We start from the raw sequence: 27975 nt of genomic DNA, 5'->3' as shown, positions 1-27975 counted from the left end.
TTCTGACGCTAATTAAACTTGTTTTAAAGAACAACATTTGAAAACATTCAGCAACAATAAGATAAAGCAATAGTTTAATAACAGAGCAGGAGCACAGATATGATGTGCACTGCGTTCCCTCCAGCACCACCTAACCCCCCACACCACTTCAAGCACAGAGTGAGGGAACTGCTTCAGATTTCAATACTTGTATGGTCTGCTGAAGCTGGCGCTGGAAAGCTCAGTGGCAGAGGAGCTAGTGCGAACCACAGTCGCGAATCTGTGGCGGGTTCTCTCCAGCTCATCCTGCAGGGCCTCTTCGTACCAGTGTGGGAAGGCGCTGGGCTGGGTACCATGAAGCTTGGCTAAGAACTGCAGCACTTCCATCTTGCTGGTCTCAGCGTAGGCTTGCGGGCCCCACAGGAACTCGTGGCTTGGAGGATCACTGTGGGGCACCTGGCGGTACACCAGGTAACCTTCTTTCACCAGATCTTCTGTGATGAGCTTCATGGGCTCCCCGTGGAGGTTGTGCTGCTTGCCAGCATGTATACCCATCGCATTGAGGACATCCCAGATCTCTTCCTCAGTGGCACAGTTGCCCTTCATGAAGATCACACAGAGGATTGTCATCAGGAGGCCCTTCCTGGGCATGATCTCCCCACTCAGCCTGCTATCCCCGGCGTGGTGCAATTTGCTGACCAGGACATAGCTGTGCCCGGCAGGGTCGGCTTCCTTCACTTCAATGCCAAAGGCCAGCACCATCAGCTCGGAGGCTCTCTTGAGGATCTCCTGGAAGTAGGGCCTGTGCTTCCTGATGACATGCTTCATCATGTCTTCCTTGGTGATGGGCTCCTTCACGTTATACTTGCGCAGCATGAATTGCGCCAGCAGCATCGCCTTCTGGTCTAGAGGGCTTCTGCGGGAACCCTCAGACCCCGACTCTGCCTGGGAGGCATCCGCACTTCCCTCGCCGTGGCTCTCGGCACTGGTGTCAAAACTTGGCCATGCGATTCTTGCCTTGGGAAGGATAGTGGCTGCTGCGGCTCCCAGAGGCTCCTGGGACAGCACAGACTCAGGGGTGCTCAGGGAAGAAACCTCAGAAGTATGAGAGGAGGAGGAGTCAGAGTCTTCCCCCTCCTCTGTAGAGGCCTGAGCACTCATGACTCTCGGAGTCTCAACCCAGGCCTGTCTGCGTTTCTCTCGGGCCCGGCGCTTACTCTTCTTTCCCCGAGGCATGAGGACACTGGTCAGGGACAGAGGTCACCGGTGTGGCAAGAGGAGGTGATGTGGGCCCCTGAAGGAGGGAGAGTGAGATGGCGTGTGAACCCTCAGCAGGGTCACTGCACCTGGGCCTTAACCCAGGCCATGTCTGCAGGGTCTGAGGGCAGTGCTCCAGGGGCCCACAGGGCTCCTGTTCTGCCCAGTCTCTGCCCTACAACCCTACAGAGGAAGTTAGGGTGCACCTGGGGCTGAGAGCAGGACTGGCGGGGTTAGGCTCTGGGGGTCCCCTGTGCTCTGAGGAGGAGGATCTTCTCCTTCACAGGATCATCCTATGGACCAACTGTTGGCAGGGCCCGGCCTCCTCCCCTCTCCACTGTGAACTAAACTCCTTACCCCAATGGCCTTACCTCATGTGAGGCCTTGGAGAAATGAGAGAGAGCCCTATCTCATCACCCTGCTGGGGCTGGGCTCCTAGAGCTCCATCAGGAGCAGTGTCTTATGGGATCTCTTTTTTTTCTTTATTGATGAAGGTATTACACGTGCCCTTATCCCTCAATTGCCCCACCACCCCACCACTCATGCCCTCATCCTCCTGGTATCTTTGTCCATTGGTTAGGCTTATATGCATGCATACAAGTCCTTTGGTTGATCTCTCCCTGTTACCCTCACCCTCCCCTACCTTCCCTCTGAGGTTTGACAGTCTGATCAATGCTTCTCTGTCTCTGGATCTGTTTTTGTTCATCAGTTATGTTGTTCATTATATTCCACAAATCAGTGGGGATCTCTCTTTTTTTATGATTGGGGATCTCTTTTTTTTTATTATTGTTTAAAATATTACATACTAGGAGCCCAGCACTCGATTTGAAATCGTGCAGTGCCGCCACCCTGGAGTCGCTTGTCTGGCCCTGCCTCCCTCCCCAGCAGTCATGGCCACTGATAATCAGGCTCTCCCCCAGCACAGGGGCTCAGAGGCCCCTGCCGCCCCACCCCCAGCGGCACTGTGTGCACAACCTCCTCCTGTCCTGTTGACCCCTTAGGGTATCCCAGTTAATTAGCATATTTCTCTATTATATATATGGATAGTATTAAATGTCTCCTTTCCCCCATTTGACCTCTCCCCATTAACCCCCATCACCCCCACATGCCCTCACCCGCCAGTGTCTTTGTCTAATGGTTAGGCTTATATGCATGCATTCAAGTCCTTTGGTTGATGTCTTACCCCTCTCCTTATAGGATTTCTTTATCCTAAGTAATTATAAGGGTTTTCAGTCCGCTATCTTATGGCCACCCCCATTAGGCCTGGACCGAGACCCCCACCCGCATTAGACCAAGACTCCCCACCTCCATGAAAAAACAGCCCCTACCCCCATTAGACCAACACCCCCACCTCCATTACACCAAAAACATCCATTAGACCAAGAACCCCCCAACACAATTAGAATAAGACTCCCACCCCCATTAGAACAAGAACCCCCATTAGATCAAAACCCCACATACCGATTAGAACAAGACTCCAATCCAACCCCTCCGTTAGACCAAGACGTCACTCCCACCTCCCTCCCCATCCCAGAGAGTGAGAGTCCTGCCCATATCCCCCCTAAAAAGACCTCAGGGTCAGGGGTATGGGGTTGACAGTACCCTCAGTCTTCTCGGGGTCTTCTCCTCGAGTCCCTGACCGCAAACGAAGACTGGGACTTCTCTCTTTGATCTGAATCCTACCAACCTCAGATTCTCAGATGAAAGTCTTCACACCTAAAAAGCCAAGACTGAAATGAGGGAAAAGAACATTGGTCTCAACCATCAGGCTTTGTGCGAGGTGAGGGCAGGGCAGGGCAGGGCGGAGCAGGGCGGGGCAGGGCAGGACACATGCAGGTCTGGCGCTGCATTCTGTGAAGTCCCCTTGGTTGGGAGCTTGGGAGTCCCCTTTCCGAAGGGCAGAGAGCCCACACCTGGATGGTCAGCATCACCTCTCTCCTCCAAGACCTGACACCCTGGAGGTGGAAGAAGCTAATAGCTTTGCTTACTTTATGTGTGATTGCATATTGTAGAAATTGAACAAATAATTAGTTGCGATTTGGACCAAAATAGAATTCAGTTGTAGCATTTACTCAGGTCTGAGCAAGAGATCCTGATGATTTTGATTGTGTCTGCCTCCTATTTAAAGAGGTATACTTGTTAATAAGTGTCCACATTTCTGGAAAGTCACTTTGAGCTTATAGGTAATGTAACCCTCAGAACTGGGTTATAGGAGGGTGGCTTCCAGATTCAACTGTGCCATTTTGTCACCATAAACTTAGGAAAATTACTTCACTTCTCTGACCTTAGTGTCGTTTTCTCAAACATGCAAAGCAAAACTTCTTCAATTTTATGGGATGTATGTACTCACGGGCATGGCACAAACATGAACATGACCCACAGTATACCACAGTGATGCTAACATTGAAATGTTCCGCAAATTATGCACCCCATCTCCTACATAAGCATGTAACTTTAAAGTACTTATAAAAATGACAAACGTCCCCATGATTTAAAAGCTCCATTCTGGAATATTAGGCTATAAGAAATGCAATAGTTAGGCAGTCAGATACCCAAATACTCCAGAATAATAGAATCATATGAACTCAGATATTAACAGATAAAATGAAGCAGTCACTAGCCATCGACCTATCTTTAACTTCCCAGTAGAGTATGTACACCAGCTACTGCACAGCTTCTCCTTGAACTTTAGTGGTGGGACAGCACATTTTTCAGAACTGTCCTTAACAGTCAGTCACCAGTAGTCTCTTCACTCTTTCTATTTAATGGGAATATAATTTTATTTGTGTTTTTTTTTATTTTTTTCCTTATTGTTTAAGGTATTACATATGTGTCCTTATCCCCCCATTTCAAATTTCCCCAGCAAATGCCCTCACACCCCCCCCCCCCAGTGTCTGTGTCTATTGGTTAGGCTTATATGCCTGCATACAAGTCCTTTGGTTGATCTCTTACCCGCCCCCGCCACATGGGATACCTTTGTCCTAAGTAATTAGGGTTTTCAGTCCCCACTCATGTGGACACCCCTATTAGAAAAAGACCCCCAACCCCATTAGACAAAGAATCTCCACCTCCATGAGACCAAGACCCCCCACCTCCATTTGACTAAGATGCCCCATTACCATGAGACCAAGACACCCCACTCCCATAAGAAAAAGACTCCCCCACCCCCATTAAACCAAGAATCCTGACCCCCATTAGAGCAAGAACCCCCAATAGACCATAAGCCCCCTCTCCCATTAGACCAAGAAACTCCACCCCCATTAGACCATGGCTCCACACCCCATCAGACCAAGACCTCCCTACCCCCATTAGACCAAGACCACCCACCCATTAGACGAAGACTCCCTCACCCCCATTAGATCAAGACTCCACCCTCATTAGACCAAAACTCCACCACCCTCCCTGTCCATTTGACCAAGACCTCACTCCCACCTCCCTCTCCATCCCAGAGCGTGAGAGTCCTGCCCGTTTCCCTCCCAGGTGGACCTCAGTGGCGGGGGTATGGGGTTGACACTACCCTCCGTCTTCTCGGGGTCTTCTTCTCCACTCCTTGACCGCAAACGAAGACTGGAATCTCTCTCTTTGATTGTGAGTACTACCAGCCTCAATCCTCAGATCAAAGTCTTCCTTCCCTGGAAACGCCAAAACTGAAATGAATAGAACAATGGTGTCAACCATCAGGCTTTGCGCGAGATGAGGGCGGGGCGGGGCGGAGCAGGGCGGGGCAGGGCAGGACACGTGAGGGTCTGGCGCTGCATTCTGTGAAGTCCCCTTGGTTGGGAACTTGGGAGTCCCCTTTCCGAAGGGCAGAGAGCCCACACCTGGATGGTCAGCATCGCTTCTCTCCTCCAAGACCTGACACCCTGGAGGTGGAAGCAGCTAATAGCTTTGCTTACTTTATGTGTGATTGCATATAGTAGAAATTGAAAAAATAATTAGTTGTGATTTGGACCAAAATAGAATCCAGTTGTAGCATTTACTCAGGTCTGAGCAAGTGATCCTGATGATTTTGATTGTGTCTGCCTCCTATTTAAAGAGGTACACTTGTTAATAAGTGTCCACATTTCTGGAAAGTCACTTTGAGCTTATAGGTAATGTAACCCTCAGAACTGGGTTATAGGAGGGTGGCTTCCAGATTCAACTGTGCCATTTTGTCACCATAAACTTAGGAAAATTACTTCACTTCTCTGACCTTAGTGTCGTTTTCTCAAACATGCAAAGCAAAACTTCTTCAATTTTATGGGATGTATGTACTCACGGGCATGGCACAAACATGAACATGACCCACAGTATTCCACAGTGATGCTAACATTGAAATGTTCCGCAAATTATGCACCCCATCTCCTACATAAGCATGTAACTTTAAAGTACTTATAAAAATGACAAACGTCCCCATGATTTAAAAGCTCCATTCTGGAATATTAGGCTATAAGAAATGCAATAGTTAGGCAGTCAGATACCCAAATACTCCAGAATAATAGAATCATATGAACTCAGATATTAACAGATAAAATGAAGCAGTCACTAGCCATCGACCTATCTTTAACTTCCCAGTAGAGTATGTACACCAGCTACTGCACAGCTTCTCCTTGAACTTTAGTGGTGGGACAGCACAGTTTTCAGAACTGTCCTTAACAGTCAGTCACCAGTAGTCTCTTCACTCTTTCTATTTAATGGGAATATAATTTTATTTGTGTTTTTTTTATTTTTTTCCTTATTGATTAAGGTATTACATATGTGTCCTTATCCCCCCATTTCAAACTCCCCCAGCAAATTCCCTCACACACCCCCCAATGTCTGTGTCTATTGGTTAGGCTTATATGCCTGCATACAAGTCCTTTGGTTGATCTCTTACCCACCCCCGCCACATGGGATACCTTTGTCCTAAGTAATTAGGGTTTTCAGTCCCCACTCATGTGGACACCCCTATTAGAAAAAGACCCCCAACCCCATTAGACAAAGAATCCCCACCTCCATGAGACCAAGACCCCCCACCTCCATTTGACTAAGACGCCCCATTACCATGAGACCAAGACACCCCACTCCCATAAGAAAAAGACTACCCCACCTCCATTAAACCAAGAATCCTGACCCCCATTAGAGCAAGAACCCCCATTAGACCATAAGCCCCCTCTCCCATTAGACCAAGAAACTCCACCCACATTAGACCATGACTCCACACCCCATCAGACCAAGACCTCCCTACCCCCATTAGACCAAGACCACCCACGCATTAGACGAAGACTCCCTCACCCCCATTAGATCAAGACTCCACCCTCATTAGACCAAAACTCCACCACCCTCCCTGTCCATTTGACCAAGACCTCACTCCCACCTCCCTCCCCATCCCAGAGCGTGAGAGTCCTGCCCGTTTCCCCCCCAGGTGGACCTCAGTGGCAGGGGTCTGGGGTTGACACTACCCTCAGTCTTCTCGGGGTCTTCTTCTACACTCCTTGACCGCAAACGAAGACTGGGATCTCTCTCTCTGATTGTGAGTACTAACAGCCTCAATCCTCAGATCAAAGTCTTCCTTCCCTGGAAACGCCAAAACTGAAATGAATAGAACAATGGTGTCAACCATCAGGCTTTGCGCGAGATGAGGGCGGGGCGGGGCGGAGCAGGGCGGGGCAGGGCAGGACATGTGCGGGTCTGGCGCTGCATTCTGTGAAGTCCCCTTGGTTGGGAACTTGGGAGTCCCCTTTCCGAAGGGCAGAGAGCCCACACCTGGATGGTCAGCATCGCTTCTCTCCTCCAAGACCTGACACCCTAGAGGTGGAAGCAGCTAATAGCTTTGCTTACTTTATGTGTGATTGAATATAGTAGAAATTGAAAAAATAATTAGTTGTGATTTGGACCAAAATAGAATCCAGTTGTAGCATTTACTCAGGTCTGAGCAAGTGATCTTGATGATTTTGATTGTGTCTGCCTCCTATTTAAAGAGGTACACTTGTTAATAAGTGTCCACATTTCTGGAAAGTCACTTTGAGCTTATAGGTAATGTAACACTCTGAACTGGGTTATAGGAGGGTGGCTTCCAGATTCAACTGTGCCATTTTGTCACCATAAACTTAGGAAAATTACTTCACTTCTCTGACCTTAGTGTCGTTTTCTCAAACATGTAAAGCAAAACTTCTTCAATTTTATGGGATGTATGTACTCACGGGCATGGCACAAACATGAACATGACCCACAGTATTCCACAGTGATGCTAACATTGAAATGTTCCGCAAATTATGCACCCCATCTCCTACATAAGCATGTAACTTTAAAGTACTTATAAAAATGACAAACGTCCCCATGATTTAAAAGCTCCATTCTGGAATATTAGGCTATAAGAAATGCAATAGTTAGGCAGTCAGATACCCAAATACTCCAGAATAATAGAATCATATGAACTCAGATATTAACAGATAAAATGAAGCAGTCACTAGCCATCGACCTATCTTTAACTTCCCAGTAGAGTATGTACACCAGCTACTGCACAGCTTCTCCTTGAACTTTAGTGGTGGGACAGCACAGTTTTCAGAACTGTCCTTAACAGTCAGTCACCAGTAGTCTCTTCACTCTTTCTATTTAATGGGAATATAATTTTATTTCTGTTTTTTTTTTATTTTTTTTCCTTATTGATTAAGGTATTACATATGTGTCCTTATCCCCCCATTTCAAACTCCCCCAGAAAATGTCCTCACACCCCCCCCAGTGTCTGTGTCTATTGGTTAGGCTTATATGCCTGCATACAAGTCCTTTGGTTGATCTCTTACCCGCACCCGCCCCATGGGATACCTTTGTCCTAAGTAATTAGGGTTTTCAGTCCCCACTCATGTGGACACCCCTATTAGAAAAAGACCCCCAACCCCATTAGACAAAGAATCCCCACCTCCATGAGACCAAGACACCCCACCTCTATTTGACTAAGACGCCCCATTACCATGAGACCAAGACACCCCACTCCCATTAGAAAAAGACTCCCCCACCTCCATTAAACCAAGAATCCTGACCCCCATTAGAGCAAGAACCCCCATTAGACCATAAGCCCCCTCTCCCATTAGACCAAGAAACTCCACCCCCATTAGACCATGACTCCACACCCCATCAGGCCAAGACCTCCCTATCCCCATTAGACCAAGACCACCCACCCATTAGACGAAGACTTCCTCACCCCCATTAGATCAAGACTCCAACCTCATTAGACCAAAACTCCACCACCCTCCCTGTCCATTTGACCAAGACCTCACTCCCACCTCCCTCCCCATCCCAGAGCGTGAGAGTCCTGCCCGTTTCCCCCCCAGGTGGACCTCAGGGTCAGGGGTATGGGGTTGATACTACCCTCAGTCTTCTTGGGGTCTTCTTCTACACTCCTTGACCACAAACGAAGACTGGGATCTCTCTCTTTGATTGTGAGTACTACCAGCCTCAATCCTCAGATCAAAGTCTTCCTTCCCTGGAAACGCCAAAACTGAAATGAATAGAACATTGGTCTCAACCATCAGGCTTTGCGCGAGGTGAGGGCGGGGCGGGGCGGAGCAGGGCGGGGCAGGGCCGGACACGTGAGGGTCTGGCGCTGCATTCTGTGAAGTCCCCTTGGTTGGGAACTTGGGAGTCCCCTTTCCGAAGGGCAGAGAGCCCACACCTGGATGGTCAGCATCGCTTCTCTCCTCCAAGACCTGACACCCTGGAGGTGGAAGCAGCTAATAGCTTTGCTTACTTTATGTGTGATTGCATATAGTAGAAATTGAAAAAATAATTAGTTGTGATTTGGACCAAAATAGAATCCAGTTGTAGCATTTACTCAGGTCTGAGCAAGTGATCCTGATGATTTTGATTGTGTCTGCCTCCTATTTAAAGAGGTATACTTGTTAATAAGTGTCCACATTTCTGGAAAGTCACTTTGAGCTTATAGGTAATGTAACCCTCAGAACTGGGTTATAGGAGGGTGGCTTCCAGATTCAACTGTGCCATTTTGTCACCATAAACATAGGAAAATTACTTCACTTCTCTGACCTTAGTGTCGTTTTCTCAAACATGCAAAGCAAAACTTCTTCAATTTTATGGGATGTATGTACTCATGGGCATGGCACAAACATGAACATGACCCACAGTATTCCACAGTGATGCTAACATTGAAATGTTCCGCAAATTATGCACCCCATCTCCTACATAAGCATGTAACTTTAAAGTACTTATAAAAATGACAAACGTCCCCATGATTTAAAAGCTCCATTCTGGAATATTAGGCTATAAGAAACGCAATAGTTAGGCAGTCAGATACCCAAATACTCCAGAATAATAGAATCATATGAACTCAGATATTAACAGATAAAATGAAGCAGTCACTAGCCATCAACCTATCTTTAACTTCCCAGTAGAGTATGTACACCAGCTGCTGCACAGCTTCTCCTTGAACTTTAGTGATGGGACAGCACAGTTTTCAGAACTGTCCTTAACAGTCAGTCACCAGTAGTCTCTTCACTCTTTCTATTTAATGGGAATATAATTTTATTTCTGTTTTTTTTATTTTTTTCCTTATTGATTAAGGTATTACATATGTGTCCTTATCCCCCCATTTCAAACTCCCCCAGCAAATTCCCTCACCCACCCCCCAGTGTCTGTGTCTATTGGTTAGGCTTATATGCCTGCATACAAGTCCTTTGGTTGATCTCTTACCCGCCCCCGCCCCATGGGATACCTTTGTCCTAAGTAATTAGGGTTTTCAGTCCCCACTCATGTGGGCACCCCTATTAGAAAAAGACCCCCAACCCCATTAGACAAAGAATCCCCACCTCCATGAGACCAAGACCCCCCACCTCCATTTGACTAAGACGCCCCATTACCATGAGACCAAGACACCCCACTCCCATAAGAAAAAGACTCCCCCACCCCCATTAAACCAAGAATCCTGACCCCCATTAGACCATAAGCCCCCTCTCCCATTAGACCAAGAAACTCCACCCCCATTAGACCATGACTCCACACCCCATTAGACCAAGACCTCCCTACCCCATTTAGACCAAGACTCCACCCTCATTAGACCAAAACTCCACCACCCTCCCTGTCCATTTGACCAAGACCTCACTCCCACCTCCCTCCCCATCCCAGAGCGTGAGAGTCCTGCCCGTTTCCCCTCCAGGTGGACCTCAGAGTCAGGGGTATGGGGTTGACACTACCCTCAGTCTTCTCGGGGTCTTCTTCTCCACTCCTTGACCGCAAACGAAGACTGGGATCTCTCTCTTTGATTGTGAGTACTAACAGCCTCAATCCTCAGATCAAAGTCTCTGTGGAAACGCCGAAACTTAAATGAAGGAATAGAACATTGGTCTCAACCATCAGGCTTTGCGCGAGGTGAGGGCGGGGCGGGGCGGGGCGGGGCAGGGTAGGACAAGTGGGGGTCTGGCGCTGCATTCTGTGAAGTCCCCTTGGTTGGAAGCTTGGGAGTCCCCTTTCCGAAGGGCAGAGAGCCCACACCTGGATGGTCAGCATCGCTTCTCTCCTCCAAGACCTGACACCCTGGAGGTGGAAGCAGCTAATAGCTTTGCTTACTTTATGTGTGATTGCATATAGTAGAAATTGAAAAAATAATTAGTTGTGATTTGGACCAAAATAGAATCCAGTTGTAGCATTTACTCAGGTCTGAGCAAGTGATCCTGATGATTTTGATTGTGTCTGCCTCCTATTTAAAAAGGTACACTTGTTAATAAGTGTCCACATTTCTGGAAAGTCACTTTGAGCTTATAGGTAATGTAACCCTCAGAACTGGGTTATAGGAGGGTGGCTTCCAGATTCAACTGTGCCATTTTGTCACCATAAACTTAGGAAAATTACTTCACTTCTCTGACCTTAGTGTCGTTTTCTCAAACATGCAAAGCAAAACTTCTTCAATTTTATGGGATGTATATACTCACGGGCATGGCACAAACATGAACATGACCCACAGTATTCCACAGTGATGCTAACATAGAAATGTTCCGCAAATTATACACCCCATCTCCTACATAAGCATGTAACTTTAAAGTAAATATAAAAGTGAAAACTGTCCCCATGATTTAAAAGATCCATTCTGGAATATTAGGCTATAATTAATGCAATGGTTAGGTAGTCATATACCCAAATACTACAGAATAATAGAATTATATGAACTTAGATATTAACAGATAAAATGAAGCAGTCACTAGCCATCAATCTATCTTTAACTTCCCAGTAGATTATATTCACAAGCTACTGCACAGCTTCTCCTTGAAATTTAGTGGTGGTAAACCACCGTTTTCAGAACTGTCCTTAACAGTCACATGTAGTCTCTTTACGATTTCTATTTAATGAGAATGTAATTTTTTAAAAATTTTTCTTTAAGGTATTACATATGTGTCCTTATCCCTCCATTGCACCCACACACACACACACCCTCATGCCCTCACCACCCTGGTGTCTGTGTCTATTGGTTAGGCTTATATGCATGCATCCAAGTCCTTTGGTTGATCTCTTACCCTCACCCCATGCAATCCTTTGTCCTAATTATAATTGTTTCCAGTCCCCACTCTCAAGCCAAGACCCACACTCCCATTAGACCAAGCCCCCCACTCCCATTAGGGAAAGACTCCCCACTCCATTAGAGTAAGACCTTGCACCAGCATGAGACCAAGTCTCACCACCCCTATTAGACCAAGAACCCCACTCCCATTAGACCAACCACCTCCCACGTTAGACTAAGAATACCACCTCCATTAGACAAAGACCCCTCACCCCTATTAGACCAAGACCTCCCTATCCCCATTAGACCAAGACCACCACCCATTACACTAAGACTCCCCCACCTCCATTAGATCAAAACTACACCCCCATTAGACCAAGACACCACCCGGCACCCCCTCCGTTAGACAAAGACTTCACTCCCACTTCCCTCCCCATCCCAGAGAGTGAGAGTCTTGCCCATTTTTCACACAGGTAGACCTCAGAGGCAGGGGTAAGGGGTTGACAGTACCTTCAGTTCTCTCAGCGTCTTCACCTACACTCCTTGACCGAAACGAAGACTGTGATCTCTTTTTGATCTGAGTCCTACCAGCCTCAATCCTCAGATCAAAGTCGTCACTCCCTGGAAACACTGAGACAGAAATGAGGGAATAGAACATTGGCCTCAAAAACCAGGCTTTGCTCCTGTGAACACATGTAGGGAGCGGGGCGGGTCAGGGCACACTGGGGTCTGGTGCTGGTTTCTGAGGAGTCTCCTTGGTTGGAAGCCTGGGAGTCCCCTTTCCGCAGTTCTGAGAGCCTGCACCTGGATGGTCAGCATTGCTTCTCTCCTCCTAGACCTGACACCCTGGAGGTGAAGCAGCTAATAGCGTTGCTTACTTTATGTGTGATTGCATATTATAGAGATTGAAAAAATAATTAGTTGTGATTTGGGCCAAAATAGAATCCAGTTGTAGCATTTACTCAGGTCTGAACAAGTAATCCTGATGATTTTGAATGTGTCAGCCTCCTATTTAAAAGAGGCACACTTGTTAATAAGTGTCCACATTTCTGGAAAGTCACTTTGAGCTTATAGGTAATGTAACCCTCAGAACTGGGTTATAGGAGGGTGGCTTCCAGTTTCAACTGTGCCATTTTGTGTCCATAAACTTGGGAAAATTACTGCACTTCTGTGACCTTAGTGTTGTTTTCTCAAATATGCAAAACTAAACTTCTTAAATTCTATGGGCGCTCTGTACCCCCGGGCATGGCACAAACATGAACATAACCCACAGTATTCCACAGTGATGTAGCATTGAAATGTTCCGCAAAGTATACGCCCCATCTCTTACATAAGCATGCAACTTTAAACAAATCATAAAAATGACAAATGTCCCCATGATTTAAAAGATCCATTCTGGAATATTAGGCTATAAGAAATGCAATAGTTAGTTAGTCAGATACTCAAATACTCTCAAATCATAGAATCATATGAACTCAGATATTAACAGATAAAATGAAGCAGTCACTAGCCATCAACCTATCTTTAACTTCCCAGTAGAATATATTCACCAGCTACTGCACAGCTTCTCCTTGAATTTTAGTGGTGGTAAATCACAGTTTTCACAACTGTCCTTAACAGTCACCAGTAGTTTTTTTTTACTATTTCTACTTCATGGGAATGTAATTTTATATTAATTCTCCTCATTAGGCCCATTTTTTAATGATAGCCTTTACAGAACATGTGGGAAGCATTGATCACCTGAGAGAAAAAAATCTTCCATTTAATAAACTTTGGACACCATTTCATTTGTTCATATCTTCATTCATTCCTATCAATAATTTTCTATAGTTTTCTCCTGAATAGGACTTGCACAAAATTCATTAAAAGTCTTCCTAATATTTGATCATCTTTGAGGTTGCTTTAAATGGTATTTATAGTCAATTTAATATTTTAATTACTTGTTTTTATAAATTGAAATTAGAGTTGATTTTTATTAATCATGTACTCAGGAATCTTGCTCAATTCACTTATTAATTTCAATATATAATATGTAGATTGGAGTTGCATAGTCTAGAAATATATTAATTCAAAATGTGAATAATTGAAGTTTCATTTCCTCTTTTCCCATCCTTATGTCTTTTTATTTTTTGTGTATTATTGCTCTACATAAATATTTAATTGAAATGGTGATAGGAATCCTTTCTCATTCCTGATCTTAGGGGAAGATTTACCTATTTCAGCACTTATTATCATATTAGCTGCAGTTTTATGAATTTTTATAATACTTTTTGTAATATATTTCTTTATTGATTAAGGTATTACATATGTGCCCTCACCCCTCTGGTGTCTGTGTCCATTTGTTAGACTTATATGCATGCATACAAGTCCTTTGGTTGATGTCTCTCTCTTACCCCCATCCTCCGCTACCTTCACTCTGAGGTTTCATGGTCTGTTGATACTTCTCTGTCTCTGGATCTGTTATACTTCATCAGTTTTTGTTGTTCATTATATTCAACAAATCACTGAGGATCTCTTTTTTATTGTTTAAAGTATTACATGTCTCCTTTTCCCCCATTTGGCCTCCCCCCATCGACCCCATCCCCCAGCACATGCCCTCACTCCCCAGTGTCTTTCTGTGTCTATTGGTTAGGCTTATATGCATGCATACAATTCCTTTGGTTGATGTCTTTCAAACTCCCAATGGGATTCCTTTGTCCTAAGTAATTAGGGTTTTCAGTCTCCACTCTTGTTGTTGCCACCATATTAGACCAAAACGCCCAACCCCATTAGACCAAGATTTCCCACCTACATGAAACCAAGACCCCACACCTTATTATACCAAGACCCCCATTCCCATGAGAACAAGAACCCCCAACCCAATAGACCAAGACTCCGCCACCCCCAAGAGACCAAGACCCCTGACCCTCATTAGACCAAGAAACCCCATTAGATCATGAACCCCCACCCCATAAGATAAAGAAACTCCACCTCCATTAGCCCATGACCCCCACCAAATTAGACCAAAACCTCCCTAACCTCATTAGACCAACACCACCCCTCATTAGACCAAGACCTCCCTACCCTCATTAGACCAAGACCACCCACACATTAGTACAAGACTCCCCCACCCCCATTAGACCAAGACTCAACGCCCTCCCCGTCCATTAGACCAAGACCTCACTCCCACTTCCCTCCCAACCCAGAGAGTGAGAGTCCTGCCCATTTCCTCCCCAGGTAGACCTCAGTGGCGGGGGTATGGGGTTGACAGTACCCTCAGTCCTCTAGGGGTCTTCTCCTCCACTCCTTGACCACCAACAAAGACTGGGACTTACCTCTTTGATCTGAATCCTACCAGCCTCAATCCTCAGATCAAAGTAGTTACTCCCTGGAAACCCCTAGACAGAAATGAGGAATTAGAACATTGGATTAACTGGTCAAACCTCAAGCCTGTGAGCACTCATAAATGGGAGGAGGGAGAGGGTCAGGGCACACGGGGGTCAGGGCGCTGGATTCTGGTAAGTCCCCTTGGTTGGGAGCTTGGGAGTCCCCTTTCCGAAGGGCAGAGAGCCCACACCTGGATGGTCAGCATCGCTTCTCTCCTCCAAGACCTGACACCCTGGAGGTGGAAGCAGCTAATAGCTTTGCTTACTTTATGTGTGATTGCATATTGTAGAAATTGAACAAATAATTAGTTGCGATTTGGACCAAAATAGAAACCAGTTGTAGCATTTACTCAGGTCTGAGCAAGTGATCCTGATGATTTTGATTGTGTCTGCCTCCTATTTAAAAGCGGTATACTTGTAAATAAGTGTCCATATTTATGTAAATTCACTTTGAATGAACAGCTAATGTAACGCTCAGAACTGGGTTATAGGAGGGTGGCTTCCAGTTTCAACTGTGCCATTTTGTTTCCATAAACTTGGGAAAATTACTTCACTTCTCTGACCTTAGTGTTGTTTTCTCAAACATGCAAAGCAAAACTTCTTCAATTCTATGGGCGGTATGTACCCCTGGGCATGACACAAACATGAACATAACCCACAGCATTCCACAGTGATGCTAACATTGAAATGTTCCGCAAAGTATACACCCGATCTCCTACATAACCATGCAACTTTAAAGTAATCATAAAAATGACAAACGTCCCCATGATTTAAAAGATCCATTCTGGAATATTAGGCTATAAGAAATGCAATAGTTAGGTAGTCAGATACCCAAATACTCTCAAATCATAGGATCATATGAACTCAGATATTAACAGATAAAATGAAGCAGTCACTAGCCATCAACCTATCCTTAATTTCCCAGTAGCATATGTTAACCAGCTACTGCATAGCTGCTCCTTGAACTTTAGTGGTGGGAAACACAATTTTCAGAACTGTCTTTAACAGTCACCAGTAGTCTCTTTACTATTTCTATTTAATGGGAATGTAATTTTATTATTTTATTTTTTTCTTTATTGATTACAGTATTACATTTGTGTCCTTATCCTATATTGCACCACCCCCACATTCATAAGCTCACCACCCTGGTGTCTGTGTCCATTGGTTAGGCTTATTTGCATGCATCCAAGTTCTTTGGTTGATCTCTTACCCCTCACCCCATGAGATTACCTTGTCCTAAGTAACTATAAGGGTTTTCAGTCCCCACTCTCAAGCCACCCCTATTATATCAAGAACTCCAACTCCCATGGGACCAAGACCCCCCATCCCCATTAAACCAAGAAACTCTTTTAGACCAAGATGGCCATCCTCATTAGACCAATAACCCACATTATACCATGAACCCCAACCCCCATTAGACCAAGACACTCCACCTCCATTAGACCCAAACCCTTCACCCCTATTTGACCAAAACCTTACTACCCCATTAGACAAGGACTCCACCTCCCATCTCCGTCCATTAGACTAAGACCTCACTCTCACCTCCCTCCCCATCCCAGAGAGTGAGAGTCCTGCCCATTTCCTCCCCAGGTAGACCTCAGTGGCGGGGGTATGGGGTTGACACTACCCTCAGTCCTCTCAGCGTCTTCTCCTCCACTCCTTGACCGAAAACGAAGACTGGGACTTCTCTCTTTGATCTGAATCCTACCAGCCTCAATCCTCAGATCAAAGTCGTCACTCCCTGGAAAAACCGAGAAAGAAATGAGGGAATAGAAAGTCAGCATCAACCATGAAACCTCAAGCCTGTGAACACGCATGTGCGGGCGGGGGGGGGGGGGGGAGGCTTCAGGGCACACGGGGATCAGGGGGCTGCATTGTGGGAAGTCCCTTTGGTTGGGAGCCTGGGAGTTCCCTTGCCACAGGTCTGAGAGCCCACACCTGGATGGTCAGCATCGCTTCTCTCCTCTAAGACCTGACACCCTGGAGGTGGAAGCAGCTAATAGCTTTGCTTACTTTATGTGTGATAGCATATTATAGAAATTGAACAAATAATTAGTTGTGATTTGGACCAAAATAGAATCCATTTGTAGCATTTACTCAGGTCTGATTAGGCAAGTGATCTTGATGATTTTGAATGTATCAGCCTCCTATTTAAAAGAGGCACACTTGTTGTGCAAGCATATGAGCCTAACCAGTGGTTAAGGACAACAGGGGGGTGGGGGCATGTGTGGGGAGGGTGTGGGATGGGAATGGGGGGATGAGGACAAATATGTGATACCTTAATCAATAAAGAAATTTAAAAAAATAAAAAATATAAATAAATAAATAATAAATAAATAAATAAATAAATAAATAAACGGTAAAACATAAAAATAAATAAATAAATAAAAGAGGCACACTTGTTAATAAGTGTCCATATTTATGTAAAGTCACATTGAGCGAGCAGCTAATGTAACGCTCAGAATTGGGTTATAGGAAGGTGGCTTCCAGATTCAACTGTGCAATTTTGTGTCCATAAACTTGGGAAAATTACTGCACTTCTCTGACCTTAGTGTTGTTTTCTCAAACATGCAAAGCAAACCTTCTTCAATTCTATGGGCGCTATGTACCCATGGGCATGGCACATACATGAACATAACCCACAATATTCCACAATGATGCTAACGTTGAAATGTTCCACAAATTATACACACCACCTCCTACATAAGCATGCAACCTTAAAGTAAACATAAAAATGAAAAATGTCCCCATGATTTAAAAGCTCCATTCTAGAATATTAGGCTATAAGAAATGCAATAGTTAGGTAGTCAGATACCCAAATACTCTCAAATAATAGAATCATATGAACTCAGATATTAACAGATAAAATGAAGCAGTCACTAGCCATCAACCTATCTTTAACTTCCCAGTAGAATATATTCACCAGCTACTGCACAGCTTCTCCTTGAAATTTAGTGGTGGGACACCACATTTTTCAGAACTGTCCTTAACAGTCACCAGTAGTCTCTTTACTCTTTCTATTTAATGAGAATGTAATTTTATTTTTGCTTTTTCCTTTATTGATTACAGTATTACATATGTGTCTTTATCCCTCCATTGCACCACACACCCACCATTCATACCCTTACCACCCTGGTGTCTATGTCTACTGGTTAGGCTTATATGCATGCATCCAAGGCCTTTGGTTGATCTCTTACCCTTAATCCTATGGGATTCTTTTGTCCTAAGTAAGTATAAGGGTTTTCATACTGCACACTTCTGGACCACCCCCATTAGACCAAGAACCCCAACTCCCATGAGACCAAGACCCCCACACCCCCATTATACCAAGACCTCTGACCCTCATTAGACCAATAACCCCCATTAGATCATGAATCCCCTCCCCTACTAGACTAAGACCTTACTACCCTCATTAGACCAAGACTCCCACCCCGACCCCATCCATTAGACCAAGACCACACTCTCACCTCCCTCCCCATCCCAGAGAGTGAGAGTCCTGCCCGTTTCGTCCCCAGGTGGACCTCAGGGTCAGGGGTATGGGCTTGACACTACCCTCAGTCCTCTCGGGGTCTTCTCCGCCACTCCTTGACCACCAACGAAGACTGAGTCGTACCAGCCTCAATCCGCAGATCAAAGTCGTCACTCCCTGAAAACGCCGAGACAGAAATGAAGGAATAGAACGTTGGGGTCAACTGTCAAACCTCAAGCCTGCGAGCACGCATGCGCGGGGGCGGAGGTGGGTGGGGTCAGGGCACGCGGGGGTCAGGGCGCTGCATTGTGGGAAGTCCCCTTGGTTGGGAGCCCGGAGTCCCCTTTCCGCAGGGCGGAGAGCCCGCACCTGGACAGTCAGCATCGCTTCTCTCCTCCAAGACCTGACACCCTGGAGGTGGAAGCAGCTAATAGCTTTGCTTACTTTATGTGTGATTGCATATAATAGAAATTGAAAAAATAATTAGTTGTGATTTGGACCAAAATAGAATCCATTTGTAGCATTTACTCAGGTCTGATTAGGCAAGTGATCTTGATGATTTTGAATGTATCAGCCTCCTATTTAAAAGAGGCACACTTGTTGTGCAAGCATATGAGCCTAACCAGTGGTTAAGGACAACAGGGGGGTGGGGGCATGTGTGGGGAGGGTGTGGGATGGGAATGGGGGGATGAGGACAAATATGTGATACCTTAATCAATAAAGAAATTTAAAAAAATAAAAAATATAAATAAATAAATAAATAAATAAATAAATAAACGGTAAAACATAAAAATAAATAAATAAATAAAAGAGGCACACTTGTTAATAAGTGTCCATATTTATGTAAAGTCACATTGAGCGAGCAGCTAATGTAACGCTCAGAATTGGGTTATAGGAAGGTGGCTTCCAGATTCAACTGTGCAATTTTGTGTCCATAAACTTGGGAAAATTACTGCACTTCTCTGACCTTAGTGTTGTTTTCTCAAACATGCAAAGCAAACCTTCTTCAATTCTATGGGCGCTATGTACCCATGGGCATGGCACATACATGAACATAACCCACAATATTCCACAATGATGCTAACGTTGAAATGTTCCACAAATTATACACACCACCTCCTACATAAGCATGCAACCTTAAAGTAAACATAAAAATGAAAAATGTCCCCATGATTTAAAAGCTCCATTCTAGAATATTAGGCTATAAGAAATGCAATAGTTAGGTAGTCAGATACCCAAATACTCTCAAATAATAGAATCATATGAACTCAGATATTAACAGATAAAATGAAGCAGTCACTAGCCATCAACCTATCTTTAACTTCCCAGTAGAATATATTCACCAGCTACTGCACAGCTTCTCCTTGAAATTTAGTGGTGGGACACCACATTTTTCAGAACTGTCCTTAACAGTCACCAGTAGTCTCTTTACTCTTTCTATTTAATGAGAATGTAATTTTATTTTTGCTTTTTCCTTTATTGATTACAGTATTACATATGTGTCTTTATCCCTCCATTGCACCACACACCCACCATTCATACCCTTACCACCCTGGTGTCTATGTCTACTGGTTAGGCTTATATGCATGCATCCAAGGCCTTTGGTTGATCTCTTACCCTTAATCCTATGGGATTCTTTTGTCCTAAGTAAGTATAAGGGTTTTCATACTGCACACTTCTGGACCACCCCCATTAGACCAAGAACCCCAACTCCCATGAGACCAAGACCCCCACACCCCCATTATACCAAGACCTCTGACCCTCATTAGACCAATAACCCCCATTAGATCATGAATCCCCTCCCCTACTAGACTAAGACCTTACTACCCTCATTAGACCAAGACTCCCACCCCGACCCCATCCATTAGACCAAGACCACACTCTCACCTCCCTCCCCATCCCAGAGAGTGAGAGTCCTGCCCGTTTCGTCCCCAGGTGGACCTCAGGGTCAGGGGTATGGGCTTGACACTACCCTCAGTCCTCTCGGGGTCTTCTCCGCCACTCCTTGACCACCAACGAAGACTGAGTCGTACCAGCCTCAATCCGCAGATCAAAGTCGTCACTCCCTGAAAACGCCGAGACAGAAATGAAGGAATAGAACGTTGGGGTCAACTGTCAAACCTCAAGCCTGCGAGCACGCATGCGCGGGGGCGGAGGTGGGTGGGGTCAGGGCACGCGGGGGTCAGGGCGCTGCATTGTGGGAAGTCCCCTTGGTTGGGAGCCCGGAGTCCCCTTTCCGCAGGGCGGAGAGCCCGCACCTGGACAGTCAGCATCGCTTCTCTCCTCCAAGACCTGACACCCTGGAGGTGGAAGCAGCTAATAGCTTTGCTTACTTTATGTGTGATTGCATATAATAGAAATTGAAAAAATAATTAGTTGTGATTTGGGCCAAAATAGAATCCAGTTGTAGCATTTACTCAGGTCTGAGCAAGTGATCCTGATGATTTTGAATGTGTCTGCCTCCTATTTAAAAGAGGCACACTTGTTAATAAGTGTCCACATTTCTGGAAAGTCACTTTGAGCAAACAGCTAATGTAATGCTCAGAACTGGGTTATAGGAGGTTGGCTTCCAGTTTCAACTGCGCCATTTTGTCACCATAAACTTGGGAAAATTACTGCACTTCTCTGACCTTATTGTTGTTTTCTCAAACATGCAAAGCAAACCTTCTTCAATTCTGTGGGATCTATGTACCCCTGAGCATGACACAAACATGAACAAAACCCACAGTATTCCACAGTGAGGCTAACATTGAAATGTTCCACAAATTATGCACCCCATCTCCTACATAAGCATGTAACTTTAAAGTACTTATAAAAATGACAAACGTCCCCATGATTTAAAAGATCCATTCTGGAATATTAGGCTATAAGAAATGCAATAGTTAGGTAGTCATATACCCAAATACTCTCAAATCATAGAATCATATGAACTCAGATATATATACCCAAATATTCTCAAGTCATAGAATCATATGAACTCAGATATTAACAGGTAAAATGAAGCAGTCACTAGCCATCAACCTATCTTTAACTTCCCAGTAGAATATATTCACCAGCTACTGCACAGCTTCTCCTTGAAATTAGTGGTGGTAAACCACAATATTCAGAACTGTCCTTAACAGTCACCTTAACTGTCCTTAACTGTCAACTGTCCTTAAGTGTCCTTAACTGTCAGTAGTCTCTTTACTATTTCTATTTAATGGGAATGTAATTTTATTTTTGGTTTTTAGTTTTTTCTTTATTGATTACAGTATAACATATGTGTCTTTATCCCTCCATTGCACCACACACCCACCATTCATGCCCTCACCACCCTGGTGTCTGTGTCTACTGGTTAGGCTTATATGCATGCATCCAAGGCCTTTGGTTGATCTCTTACCCTCACCCCATGGGATTCCTTTGTCCTAAGTAAGTATAAGGTTTTTCAGACCACACTCTTCTGGCCACCCCCATTAGACCAAGAACCCCAACTCCCATGAGACCAAGATCCCCCATCCCTATTAGACCAATAACCCCCATTAGACCAAGACCCCATCCCCATTAGACCAATAACCCACTATAGACCAAGACCCTGCACCCCTATTAGACCAAGACCGTACTACCCTCATTAGACCAAGACTCCCCCCCCCACCCCGTCCATTAGACCAAGACCTCACTCCCACCTCCTTCCCCATCCCAGAGTGTGAGAGTCCTGCCCGTTTTCCCCCAGGTGGACCTCAGGGTCAGGGGTATGGGGTTGACACTACCCTCAGTCTTTTCGGGGTCTTCTCCGCCACTCCTTGACCACCAACAAAGACTGGGACTTCTCTCTTTGATCTGAATCCTACCAGCCTCAATCCTCAGATCAATGTAGTCACTCCCTGGAAACCCCTAGACAGAAATGAGGAATTAGAACATTGGATTAACTGGTCAAACCTCAAGCCTGTGAGCACTCATAAACTGGGGAGGAGGGAGAGGGTCAGGGCACACGGGGGTCAGGGCGCTGGATTCTGGTAAGTCCCCTTGGTTGGGAGCTTGGGAGTCCCTTTTCCGTAGGGCAGAGAGCCCACACCTGGATGGTCAGCATCGCTTCTCTCCTCCAAGACCTGACACCCTGGAGGTGGAAGCAGCTAATAGCTTTGCTTACTTTATGTGTGATTGCATATTGTAGAAATTGAACAAATAATTAGTTGCGATTTGGACCAAAATAGAAACCAGTTGTAGCATTTACTCAGGTCTGAGCAAGTGATCCTGATGATTTTGATTGTGTCTGCCTCCTATTTAAAAGAGGCATATTTGTAAATAAGTGTCCATATTTATGTAAATTCACTTTGAACGAACAGCTAATGTAATGCTCAGAATTGGGTTATAGGAGGGTGGCTTCCAGTTTCAATTGTGTCATTTTGTTTCCATAAACTTGGGAAAATTACTGCACTTCTCTGACCTTAGGGTTGTTTTCTCAAACATGCAAAGCAAACCTTCTTCAATTCTGTGGGATCTATGTACCCCTGAGCATGACACAAACATGAACAAAACCCACCGTATTCCACAGTGAGGCTAACATTGAAATGTTCCACAAATTATGCACCCCATCTCCTACATAAGCATGTAACTTTAAAGTACTTATAAAAATGACAAACGTCCCCATGATTTAAAAGATCCATTCTGGAATATTAGGCTATAAGAAATGCAATAGTTAGGTAGTCATATACCCAAATACTCTCAAATCATAGAATCATATGAACTCAGATATATATACCCAAATATTCTCAAGTCATAGAATCATATGAACTCAGATATTAAGAGGTAAAATGAAGCAGTCACTAGCCATCAACCTATCTTTAACTTCCCAGTAGAATATATTCACCAGCTACTGCACAGCTTCTCCTTGAAATTAGTGGTGGTAAACCACAATATTCAGAACTGTCCTTAACAGTCACCTTAACTGTCCTTAACTGTCAACTGTCCTTAAGTGTCCTTAACTGTCAGTAGTCTCTTTACTATTTCTATTTAATGGGAATGTAATTTTATTTTTGGTTTTTAGTTTTTTCTTTATTGATTACAGTATAACATATGTGTCTTTATCCCTCCATTGCACCACACACCCACCATTCATGCCCTCACCACCCTGGTGTCTGTGTCTACTGGTTAGGTTTATATGCATGCATCCAAGGCCTTTGGTTGATCTCTTACCCTCACCCCATGGGATTCCTTTGTCCTAAGTAAGTATAAGGTTTTTCAGACCACACTCTTCTGGCCACCCCCATTAGACCAAGAACCCCAACTCCCATGAGACCAAGATCCCCCATCCCTATTAGACCAATAACCCCCATTAGACCAAGACCCCATCCCCATTAGACCAATAACCCACTATAGACCAAGACCCCACACCCTTATTAGACCAAGACCGTACTACCCTCATTAGACCAAGACTCCCCCCCCCCACCCCGTCCATTAGACCAAGACCTCACTCCCACCTCCCTCCCCATCCCAGAGAGTGAGAGTCCTGCCCGTTTTCCCCCAGGTGGACCTCAGGGTCAGGGGTATGGGCTTGACACTACCCTCAGTCCTCTCGGGGTCTTCTCCGCCACTCCTTGACCACCAACGAAGACTGAGTCGTACCAGCCTCAATCCGCAGATCAAAGTCGTCACTCCCTGAAAACGCCGAGACAGAAATGAAGGAATAGAACGTTGGTGTCAACTGTCAAACCTCAAGCCTGCGAGCACGCATGCGCGGGGGCGGAGGTGGGTGGGGTCAGGGCACGCGGGGGTCAGGGCGCTGCATTGTGGGAAGTCCCCTTGGTTGGGAGCCCGGAGTCCCCTTTCCGCAGGGCGGAGAGCCCGCACCTGGACAGTCAGCATCGCTTCTCTCCTCCAAGACCTGACACCCTGGAGGTGGAAGCAGCTAATAGCTTTGCTTACTTTATGTGTGATTGCTTATTGTAGAAATTGAACAAATAATTAGTTGTGATTTGGGCCAAAATAGAATCCAGTTGTAGCATTTACTCAGGTCTGAGCAAGTGATCCTGATGATTTTGATTGTGTCTGCCTCCTATTTAAAGAGGTATACTTGTTAATAAGTGTCCACATTTCTGGAAAGTCACTTTGAGCTTATAGGTAATGTAACCCTCAGAACTGGGTTATAGGAGGGTGGCTTCCAGATTCAACTGTGCTAGCTTCTCCTTGAAATTTAGTGGTGGGACACCACAATTTTTAGAACTGTTCTTAACAGTCACCAGTGATCTTTTTACTCTTTCTACTTAATGTGAACGTAATTTTATATTAATTCTCCTCGTTATGCCCATTTTTTACTTATGGCCTTTACAGAACATGTGGGAAGCATTGATCACCTGAAAAAAAAAAAGAATCTTCCATTTAATAAACTTCGGACATGGCTTCACTTGTTCATATCTTCATTCATTCCCATAAATAATTTTCCATAGTTTTCTCCTGCAAAGAGATTGCACAAATATCATTAAAAGTTTTCCTAATATTTTATAATCTTTGAGGTTGTTTTAATGGTATTTATAGTCAATTTAATATTTTAATTATTTGTTTTTAGCAATTGGAATTACAGTTGATTTTTTATTAATCATGTATTCAGCAATCTTGCTCAATTCACTTATTAATTTTAATATATAATATGTAGATTGGAATTACATAGTGTAGAAATATATTCATTCAAAATGTGAATAATTTCAGTTTCATTTCCTTTTTTTTCTTGTCCTTATATTTTTTAATTTTTTGTATTATTGCCCTACATAAATATTTAATTGAAATGGTGATAGGGATCCTTTTCTCATTCCTGATCTCAGGGGAAGATTTAAATATTTTAGCACTTATTATAATATTAGCTACAGTTTTATGAATTTTTTATAATCTTAAGTGGGTGATAAGTTATGCCAATTTTTGCATGTATTGTAATAGTCACACTATTTTGTTCCTTTGTTTTATTGCAATAATATGATTTCAAAGTGTTAATCCAACAAGAATTTATTATAGGCTAAAACCCAGTTCGGTCAATTTATGTCAGACTTGATGTAACTTTGGATTCAATTTGTTAAACATGTGGTTTTTTTGCATTTGGTCATGAAAGATATAAACCTTTGATGCTGTTTTTTTTTTTTTATGTGATATCTTTCTCAGTTTTGTGTAAAATTTTTACAGTACTCTTTAAACATTTGGAGGGGTTGCTACTATTTTTATTTTTATTATCTGCAGTATCTTCTGTAAGATTGGTATCATTTCTTTCTCAATTATAGGAAAAAATTCATCAACTCAGTCACCAGAAACTGGGGATTTTTATAGAAGATTTTTCATTGCAGGTTCATGTTATTTAATAAGCATAGGAGTATACAGGTTTCCCATTTCATTTTTGGTTATGTTGGGTTAGACTTTTTATATAATTTCAAATTTATTGGAATAAAATTTCTTATATTTTGTCTAGGTTTTTAGATTCTATAATGACATTTCTCATGTAAATAATGTGTTACTTTCTTGATAATTTTAAAAATCATAATGAAATATCCTTTTTGTAATTTTTTCCCTGGAAGTCTAATGTGTTTGGCATTGATTTACCTGTCCCAGTTTTCTTATGCTTAATTTTACATGATACATTATTTCTCTATACTATTACTTTCAACCTTACATTATCTTTCATTTTAAATTGCCCCTCATATAAACAGTGTATACTTGGGACATTTTTTTTCGTCTGAAAAACTTTGCCTTTTAATTGGAATATTTAGACTTAAAAATAAAATTTCTATTAATGTAGATTGATATACACTTGTCTATCTTGTCCTTTATTTTTTTATTTTTCCATCTCTTTCTATTTCTCTTTTATTTTTATGCCTACTTTTGTGTTTATTAAATAATTTTTGTTATTCAATATAAATTCCTCTCTTGGGTTTTTATCTGTGGTGAATTAAAAACATGCCTCATATGTTTTGACACTCCCTTGTTTTAAGAGATAGAGTTTGTGGCCCCTGGGACAACCTTTTTTTAAAATATATTTTTATTTATTTCAGAGTGGAAGGAAGAGGGAGAGATAGAAACATCAATGATATGAGAGAAAAACAAACAAACAAACAAACATTTATTGGTTGCTTTCTGCACACCCTTAACAGGAATTGAACTTGGGACCCTTTGGTCTGTACACCGTGTTATATCCACTATACCAAACAAGCCAGAGCTCCTCAGCTACCCTTAATGACTCTCTTATAACCAATAGAATGCAGCAGTTTGGTTGCTATGCAAATTCCCAGGCTGAAGTTCCAATCAGCTGCCATTACCAACTTCTACCAGTGGAGGATGCCATCTTGGACCTGCAGCCCAGACTCTTCCTGCATTCCTGTGATTCTGAGTCTACTACATGTTGGTAGCAATGTGATTTACAGTTAGTCAAGCATAAAATTGTCTCAGGTTTGTTGATGTGGCTGTGTCTTATTCAATTCTCAGTTTGAAAGCAGAATTTTGATGGATGTAGAATTCTGGGTTGACAGTTTTATATTTTCTTTCAGCATTGGAAAGATTCTTCTCCATTTTCTCTGGTTCTTCAGGGATTCTGCTGAGAAGACAGCCATCTTATAAATCATGTTTTTCTCGGATAGGTAATATATCTTTATTTTTCAGATGTTTTCAGTTGGTATACAATTGTTTACTTCACTGATATTGTTATATTTCATATAAGTGCATAATACATAGTTAAATAATAAAATGTCTCAATATTTCAATGCCAATATTGTAAGTCCAAATTATTCTGTTTATCTAAATAAAAATATTACTTATGTGATTGACAATAACAACAAAACATAGCAGAAGGAAAAGAAAATCTATAGGATAAATATTTAATTTTTATTTCTTATTGAATACATATCTACAAATTGCGTACAAAATAAAATAATTTAAGTGCATTTCCAAGTAAAATATCAAAATTGTTTTTATAATTGCTCACGTGTTGAGAAAATATAGAAGAAGAAATTAAAATCCTTTTTAAAGAATAAAGTGACACTTGTATTACGTACAGCAAAATACTTGTTTTGGCAAATCATAGTCTATATCTGAAACTATTATGTAAGTGTATTATGGAGTTGATTAAGTAACAGGCAATATATAAAACACAAGAGAAAGTAACACAAGTATCTACATCTATATAGTTTTAATACATAAAATGGTTGTTATTTCAAATAATTATAAAATGATAAACTAACCAATGGAATAGTAAAACACAACAATTTATACAGCATAAGCATCAATCTTGAACAATTATAATAAATATGCTTAACAATTGGTGCAAATTAAATAAATAATATTCTCTTTATCTTGATATCAGGTTATCAAGAAATGTTAAAATGGTACTGATTTTTTGGAAATTAATTTGGCATTTTTAGCAAATTCTTCTTTTACAAACTCTTTAAAAAACTAATTTGACTTTTAGGACAGTATCCAACACAGCTACTCAAAAT

General features: G+C 43.2%; 1 protein-coding gene across 4 annotated transcripts; it reads right to left on the bottom strand.

The window, feature by feature from the left end:
* Positions 1-57: 57 nt before the first annotated feature.
* Positions 58-10502, bottom strand: LOC103298422 (melanoma-associated antigen B10-like). Of its 4 annotated transcripts, none has more exons than XM_054715786.1 (3): positions 10401-10502; positions 2839-2952; positions 58-1273 (listed from the first exon to the last, which is right to left on the bottom strand). In XM_054715786.1, exon 3 carries the CDS (start codon positions 1213-1215, stop codon positions 181-183), a length of 1035 nt encoding a protein of 344 aa, XP_054571761.1. In that variant the 5' UTR covers positions 1216-1273; positions 2839-2952; positions 10401-10502; the 3' UTR covers positions 58-180. The 4 variants fall into 4 exon arrangements, 2 of the variants coding, with proteins under 2 accessions (XP_054571761.1, XP_054571769.1); XM_054715794.1 differs by lacking the exon at positions 10401-10502 and adding an exon at positions 6657-6781; XR_008556046.1 differs by lacking the exons at positions 58-1273; positions 2839-2952; positions 10401-10502 and adding exons at positions 4759-4883; positions 6657-6781.
* Between the last annotated feature and the right edge of the window lie 17473 nt (positions 10503-27975).

The sequence above is a fragment of the Eptesicus fuscus genome, chromosome 1, assembly GCF_027574615.1.
Source record: "Eptesicus fuscus isolate TK198812 chromosome 1, DD_ASM_mEF_20220401, whole genome shotgun sequence".
NCBI classification, from domain to species: domain Eukaryota; kingdom Metazoa; phylum Chordata; class Mammalia; order Chiroptera; family Vespertilionidae; genus Eptesicus; species Eptesicus fuscus.
Note: the sequence above shows the minus strand (reverse complement) of the source record. Positions and strands in the feature narration are given on the sequence as shown.